The sequence below is a fragment of the Theropithecus gelada genome, chromosome 13, assembly GCF_003255815.1.
Source record: "Theropithecus gelada isolate Dixy chromosome 13, Tgel_1.0, whole genome shotgun sequence".
Taxonomy (NCBI): Eukaryota; Metazoa; Chordata; class Mammalia; order Primates; family Cercopithecidae; genus Theropithecus; species Theropithecus gelada.
Genome location: NC_037681.1, coordinates 95,175,145 through 95,182,825, shown reverse-complemented (window position 1 = coordinate 95,182,825; position 7,681 = coordinate 95,175,145). Strand labels below are relative to the sequence as shown.

At 56.8% G+C, this 7,681-nt stretch overlaps 1 protein-coding gene across 1 annotated transcript; it reads right to left on the bottom strand.

The window, feature by feature from the left end:
• Positions 1–165: 165 nt before the first annotated feature.
• Positions 166–2,850, bottom strand: TLX2 (T cell leukemia homeobox 2). The gene is made up of 3 exons (XM_025354613.1): positions 2,113–2,850; positions 1,455–1,692; positions 166–1,352 (listed from the first exon to the last, which is right to left on the bottom strand). The coding sequence occupies exons 1-3, from the start codon at positions 2,510–2,512 to the stop codon at positions 1,136–1,138; spliced, it is 855 nt and encodes a 284-aa protein (XP_025210398.1). The 5' UTR covers positions 2,513–2,850; the 3' UTR covers positions 166–1,135.
• Between the last annotated feature and the right edge of the window lie 4,831 nt (positions 2,851–7,681).

Here is a 7,681-nt window from a genome sequence, read left to right as displayed (position 1 = left end):
ATCATCTTGCACATTGCAAACGTGGTTGTCGAATTTGGTGGAAAGGTTTAGTCCTTAGAACTCGGCTTTTCTCCTCAGAGTGCCCTCCCTCAGAGATTCTATCTGTTCTCATTCATTCTATCTAGGTCCACCTCTATGTGGATGTCAGTTGATCTCCCTCAAAGGCACTTCTCCAGGATTTATTTTCTCTAGGTATAACATTTAGTTTTGCCTGTATAGTTAATCTTGCTCCAATCTTCCCAATTTCCCTTTCATCATCCACAGCACCACTGATTTCCTGATGCTGCACATTTCCAGTCTTGGAATTACCTTTGATTCTTCTTAAGCTTCTCACTTCCAAATTATTTTCAAAATTCTCTTCACCCTAACTCCACTGGGCCCATTAACTTTGTCCACTGTTTCCTCCTCTCCCTTCTCTGTCCCTATGTGACACCAGAGCCAGATTTTCTTTCTAGATTTTCTCTTTCGTTGGGTGTGTAAGTATCCTACTCGCCTCCTGCCCAGGCGTGTTGCCGGAGGATGTTGCCAGCAGGCTGAACACACATGACAACGTGAGGCTCAAAGTCAGGAAGGAATCCTTAGCGATTATTTTACAGTTGAGGGATGATGCCCGGGGTGGACAACCCTCTGGTTCCGGTCACAATCAGCCAGCCTCTCGCGCTCTGGCACCCCCTCCATGACTTCGCAGTGGTAGATGTCTTCCTTCCTTCACACCTTTGGTACGGACCCAGCGTGCACCGCGCGCAATGCCGCTAGCGCCCCGCAGAGCCCCAGCTCCCGACCACCCGCCGGAGAATTCCGAGTCCCTCAGGAAAGCAGCTCCCATTGGCCAGCCCGGCCCCCTCCCCGCACCTCATTGGCTACTGTCCTGCAGGTCCCGCCCTCTCGGCGCCTCAGGTTCCAGCGGCGGCTTAACTGCAGTGAAGTGAAAAATGGCGGGAAGGGCCGCCTCTGAGCGGACCGTGCATCTGCGCAACGCTGGCTTGGGAGTCGGCCGGTGGTGGGGGAGCCCTCGACGACAGCCTCAAGGCCTGCCGCTCCTCACGCGCCCGGCTGCCACCAGACCATGTGCTCAGGCAGCCGCGCGCTCCACCGCTCCGGGCCCGGCGTTCCACGCCGATCGGACGGGCGTCGCTCACACCACCGAGGCGAGCCCGGACACGGAAGCCACTTTGTTGTCCTCGGCCCAGGGCTGCAGGTTCTGCAGCGCGAAGAGCGACGAGTTGTGCAGGCAGAGAGGGTCCGGGGGCAGCGGCGGCCGCAGCGGCCGTGGCAACGCGTCCTGCTGCAGGTGCAGGAGCAGCCGGCCCGCGCGGTGCCGCTCGGCCTCGCGTTCCTCCGCCGTCTGGCGCCTGGGGAAGGGAGACGCGGGGTCAGCGGGGTTGCCCGCCGCCTCGCTTCTCACCAGGCCCGGCCCGGGGACACCGTCCGCCCTCGCCCGCGCCGCGCCTCACCGCCACTTGGTGCGTCGGTTCTGGAACCACGTTTTGACCTGTGCGTCGGTCATGCGCAAGGCCTTGGCCAATGCCGCCCTCTCCGCAGAGGCCAGGTACTTCTGGCGCAGGAAGCGCCGCTCCAGCTCCAGCACCTGTGAGCGGGAGAAGGACGTGCGCGGCTTCTTCCTTTTCGGAGGGGTCCGGTTTTGGTAGGGGTGGCCTATGCGGCGCGTCCCAGAGAAGGGCGAGAGCGCAGCTACCGGGAGGAAGAAAGAGCAGGGCAGGGTTTGCAGGGTAGCCCTAGGTGCCACTAAGAAGGCCGCGCCGCTGTCCAGGCCGCAGAGCTCCCGCGCCCTGCCCTTACCCGGATCCTAAGCATCAGCCGAGCCCTATAGCCAAGAAAGGCCCTTCCCCTGGGATGCTAGGGAGGCGTCCCCTGTAACTTCACCCTACCCTCCCCGCGCCTGGACAGTGGGACTGCAAAGGAGGGCGCGGGCACCGACGGCAGCTCCCTCCCCATCGCCTCTCGGAGGCAGGACCCAGAGATTCGAGTTGGGGGAGGATCCCCTGGGAGGATCTAGTGGGAGGTGTAAAAGGGGTCCTTGAGTTGGAGCAGAAAGCTAAGAGATGAGGGGTCAGAGTCGGGCGTGACACTGGAGGGGTCAGACAACCTCACCCGTGAGCCGGTCCTTGGCAAAGCGGCGGCCGCTGTCCATCCAGGGGAAGGTGAGTCCCGCTAGGCCTCCGGCGCCGCCCAAACCCGAGGGCCCAGCCACTGCAGGCGCCCCCGCCGCGGGCGGCGGCACAGGCAGCGGGCGGTGCGCAGGGACGCGGATCACGCCGCCCGGGCCCACTCCGGAGCTGCCGGGCAGCGGGGCCAGTGAGCCAGCGGGACCGTAGCCCGAGGCTCCGTGGTATCCACCCGAGAACGCCCCACTCTCCCCATGACCCTGGCCCCCGCGACCCGGACCTAGGCCGCCCCCAGGGGTTTCGGGGCCGCTCAGGATCTGATCGATGCCGAAGCTGATTGGCTCGTGGTGTGGGAGGTTGTGTGGACCCAGCATCCCCGGCTCCATCGGCCCGGGCCGAGAAGAACCGCCGGAGGTTCGATGGTTGGGGAGGATGCCTCAGGCAGCTCCAGAAGCCCGGCGGCGGCGCGCTCCGGACAGTGGCCTCAGGGGCCCGCGGGGCTGGCCAAGGCAGGGCGCCGGGGTCCCCAGAACAGCAGCATCCCTGTGCACCCGGAGCAGCCGCGCCCGTGCCAGCCGCTGCCGGGCGTCCGCGCAGGGACTTGCATCCCGGGGGAGCACGGCCGGCTGGGGCCCCTGGAGCTTTCTTGCTGGCTCTCAAGCGCAAATAGACGCTGGGCTGCCGGCGCCGCTGCCCAAGTCCCGGGTGGAGAGGGTTGGCCAGCTCCGGCTGGGGCAGTGACTGACGGATCGGCCCGGGTGGGTAGTGGGGGCTGGGGGTAGGGCAGGGGCGGGGCCCAGCAGTTAAAGGGGAAGGGACGCCTGTTTGCGCCAAGCGCAGGGGGAAGGCTGGCTGGTGGAGATGTGCGGGGCGGGGGACAGGGGGCCAGGGTGTTAGGAACCAGGCTCAGCGCGGGAGGGGCCCGAGCATGGGCCGCTGAGTCAGCGGAGATGCTCACCGCGCCTCCATCCTTGCTGGCCTCCGCCTTTGGGTTGCCTCCGCCTCACCGGCTTCCTCCGCAGGTGCCTCCTCCCCCAGCCCCCACTCTTCGCCTCTCGATGGATCCTGCTGGCCAACTCCTGGATTCGTTGTGGTCCCCGCCTAAGTGCCCTCGAAGACCAAATCTCGTTGTGGTTTCCCGGCTGCGTAAGAAGCGGCTGGGGAACGGCGCCCGGTGAGCTGCAGGCCCAGGAAGAGAACAGGTGTGGGAAGGGGACGGCAGGGGCTAAGGGCGGGGAACGGCCGCTTTGGGCCGGCGACCGTGGTGCGCCTTCCGGCCTCTCCTGCAGGTCCCCCCCAGCCCTGTTCATGCGCACCGGTAATTGATGTCCCGTGTTTCTTAGAATTTCGATTTTCCGAAATCCGTGTAAACTGGACCATGGCTCAACCCCGGCCAAATCAGGCCGGTGGGTTCTTGGGGCTGGCGCTCTACCCCGGACCCCAAGTGCAGGGAGTCCCCAGTGCAGGACTCCGCCCTTCCATTCTGTGCCTAGGAAGTCTGTTCTCACACTCTTCCTCCTCAACGGCGGGAGGGCGAAATCTCGCCACAAGGGACACGTGGGACCTCACTGAGGCCTTGGTTGGATCCTGGCCGCCTTGTTTCCCATAAACATTTTACCCCACCCAAAATCAGAAAATGGCCTGGAGCTGTCAGAGAAGGGAGGTGGGGAAAGACCCAAGCCGCTTGGTGACCCTGTGACCTCTGGCCGTGGATCCAGGAGCTGGGAGTGTGTGAACTCTGCGTCCTTCCCGGGGATGGGACCCCCGCCGGACGGGCCCCTGAGCCTTAGACCCGCCCCCGCCGCCGCCCTGCCCGGTGCAGGCCGCCGTAATCGGGTTAGCTGGGCCGGAATTACATTACCTTCCCCGGCCCGCCCCGGCCCCCGGGGGGGCCCTGGCGCCTCTGAGCCGGTGAGACTGGGCTCAGAGAGGGGGGCGCTTCTACCATCCTGCGGTGGCGATGGCGGGTGGGCACCAATGAGCAGCTCAGCCTACCTCTGACACGTGGTAGCCAAAGGACCTTACTCTGCTGTGCCAGCCCTCTACCCTCGTCCCCAGCCCACCCCGCTGTTCAGCTCCATCCTGCTGGTTTCCCGTGTGAACCGAAATGCCTTGGAAGTCTAGTAGCTGGATCTCCCTGGGAGCACTGATCTTCAAACTGATTCTTCAGGATCCCCTGGGAAAGACTCTGCCCCCTCCTTTCTCCCCAGCAGATGGGCCGGCAGCCTGGTGCCTGGGGCAGGGTGAGGGGGTCTTTTCTCCCCTGGGAACCAGGAATGATATTTGGGCATCTGGGCAGGAAGATGAAGAGAAAGAAGAGTGAGCTCTGTCCACCAGCCCTACCAGCCCTCCAGTGTTCTCCGAAGCCTTATGTCTAGAGGAGGTGAACCATAAATTGGACAGAGGGCAGTAGGGGGAACAGTGTCAACCTGGCGGGCGCAGTGGCTCACGCCTGTAACCCCAGCACTTTGGGGGGCCGAGGCGGCGGGGGGCGGGGGGGAGGGGATCACGAGGTCAGGAGATTGAGACCTTCCTGGTTAACACGGTGAAACCCCGTCTCTACTAAAAATATAAAAATTAGCCGGGCGTGGTGGTAGGTGCCTGTAGTCCCAGCTACTTGGGAGGCTGAGGCAGGAGAATGGCATGAACCCAGGAGGTGGAGCTTGCAGTGAGGCGAGATCGTGCCGCTGCACTCCAGCCTGGGTGACAGAGCAAGACTCTGTCTCAAAAAAAGTGTCAACCTCCCCCATCTTCACCACCTCTACTATCCAATTTGTCCAGCCCCTCCTCAGCCCTGCTCACAGCCTGTTCTGAAAGAGGATGGGGGCTCCTACCAATTTACCAGATGTATTTTCATCTTGATGGAGAAGACAAACAACATTATCACCTCCCATCCCTTTACAGAAACCCATGCACTTTTCTCAGCAGTTGAGAGGGCTACAAGGAAGCATGAACCTGTTTAGTCCAAATCTTCAGGCCGGGAGCAGTGACTCACACCTGTAATCCCAGCACTTTGGAAGGCCAAGAGGGGGCAGATCACCTGATGTCAGGAGTTCAAGACAGACCAGCCTGGCCAACATGGTGAAACCCTGTCTCTACTAAAAATACAAAAAAATTAGCTGGGCATGGTGGCAGGCACCTGTAATCCCAGCTACTGGGGAGGCTGAGAATCACTTGAATCCGGGAGGCAGAGGTTTCAGTGAGCCGAGATCACTACTGCATTCCAGTCTGGGGTGACAGAGCAAGACTCCATCTCAAAAAAAAAAAAAAAATCTTCCTTGATAGCAAGGGCTGGATTCCCCCAGATGGGAACAGGGAACCTAGGGAGACAGCAAAGAAATATAATCTCTGAATGGGGGGCTGGTGTGCAGGTTAGGAGTTTGCTAGTCCCTTTCTCTGCTCTGAAGGGTGAGTCTGGGGGCAGGGGGGCAGGGTAATCAGTGTGTCTCCAGCCAACCTAAATAAATCCTTGAATGAGTCAGTGAGTGAATCAACAAATGAAAAAAAAGGCAACATCATGCAGACCCGTACACACACCCCTGCCTTTTGAGTTCAGCACAGATGGTACTGCCACCCAGAGACTGTCCAACTAATCGTTTAAGAATGGTCACAAACTCAGTAGTTCATACAAGTCTTCTGGGGAGTTTTAAAAATATTTTAGTGCCCCACTTCAAGAACAGATGGTATCCAGTTATGTCACTCAGACCACAGTCCTAGGACTTTCTCTTTTTTTAAGAGACATCTCACTGTGATGCCCAGGCTGGCTGACTGGCCTCAAACTCCTGGGCTCAAACAATCCTCCCACCTTGACCTCCTGAGTATCTAGAGTTACAGGTGTGTGCCACCATCCCAACCTGGCTTGAAATGTCCTCTCTTGCCTCCTTGAATCTGATTCACAGGGAAAGGATTGTTCCTGCTGGTTTATGTTGAAGATAAAGGTGCTGGAATGAGTGCCCCCTCAAACACACTGCTTTGGATCTGTCTCACCATGTCCTGTGTGTCCGTGGCTCTCATCAACTTAGTCTTTCCTATGCCTCAACTGTCTCAGATCTTTATTATCTGGACAAAATCTTGGCCTGAGTCTTCAAAAGAGATCATGCTTTTCCTTTCCTTTTTACTTCATGCGTACTGCCTCCATTTCATCATGATTTATTCTTAACTCAGTGCAAGCTGCCTTCATTATAGTAACCCTTTCTCAGAGAGCTGCAGTGTTCAGTATCCCTCCTCCAGGACTTCCTTGACATGTTTTACTTTGTTGGTCATCAATTATTTTTTGAAGTGTCCCTTCTTTTTGCTTCTGTAATATCTTATTCCACATCTTTGGACTTTCGTAGTCACTGCTTATGTTTTTCTTCCACTGATTTGGCTCTTTCCACTGAAGACTGTGAGGATTCTTCAGAGCTCACACTTAAGCTTTCTTTTTTCTTTTTTTTTAAGACACAGGATCTCACTCTGTTGCTCAGGCTGGAGTGCAGTAGCACGATCATAGTTCACTGCTGCCTCAACATCCCAGGCTCGAGCAATCTTCCCACCTCAGCCTCCCAAGTAGCTGAGACTACAGGTATGCGCCACCATGCCAGGCTAATTTTTGTACTTTTTGTAGAGATGGAGTCCCACCATGTTGCCCAGGCTGGTCTCCAACTCCTGGGCTCAAGTATACACCCACCTCAGCCTCCCAAAGTGCTGGAATTACAGGCGTGAGCCACTGCGCCAGGCCTTAAACTTTCTTTATCTCTACATCTGCTCAAGTTCCACCCATTCCAAAAGTCCCAACTCTCATATCCAGCCAGATAACTCTGAGACCTCCATCCCTGGTTCGTTCTGACACTTCAGCCCCACCACTCACTCTTCTAGCCTTCTAACAAGCTCCCCCTGCTTCCCTGCAGCCACATAAGTCCAGCAGGATGGAGGACATGCTTCCCTCCAAAGCTCTTCTTTCACCCTCTTACCCAGGCCTACCAAGCCAGGTTCCTGGCTACTTCCTCCTATTATACTTTCCTTTGAAATGTTTCAGATACAGCCCTTCCTTTCCATTGCCATTGCTAAAACCCTAATTGAGGCTGTCATCACTACCACTTGGATTCATTCATGTATTCATCCAGAAAATTTTTATTGAACACCAACTATGCAGCTGGCACTGGAGCTGTATCTGTGAACACAAAGGAGGAAAAAAATCCCTGCCACTGAGAAGCTTATAGTCTAGTGGAAAGGGCAGATGAAAAACTAGGAAATATGTTTTCTAGAAAATATTTTCTGAAAATAACTAGAAAATATTTATAATATATATTAGAAATGTATATTAAATAATAATAAATGCTAAGAATGCTAATAAATGCTAACAACAACAAAAAAAAAAAAGCAAGGAAGTGAAAGGGTGGGTGAGTTGTTATTCATCTAGAGTGATTACAGAAGCCTCATGAGTAAAGACCTGAAAGAAGGGGGGAGCCATTTTGGATGCCTAAGCATTTCAAGTTGGGGACACAGTGGAAGGATATCCTGGTGTATCTGAAGAGACTATGCAGGCCCTTGCACACCACTGTAAGACTTTGACTTTT

Bases quoted from the DNA above. Each gene is read 5' to 3' on its own strand.
- TLX2 (XM_025354613.1), bottom strand. From the start codon at position 2,512: ATGGAGCCGGGGATGCTGGGTCCACACAACCTCCCACACCACGAGCCA. The intron at 1,693-2,112 runs GTGAGGTTGTCT...TCCTCCCGGTAG, and splicing joins TGCCAAGGACCGGCTCACGG to CTGCGCTCTCGCCCTTCTCT. The intron at 1,353-1,454 runs GTGAGGCGCGGC...TCCCTTCCCCAG, and splicing joins AACCGACGCACCAAGTGGCG to GCGCCAGACGGCGGAGGAAC.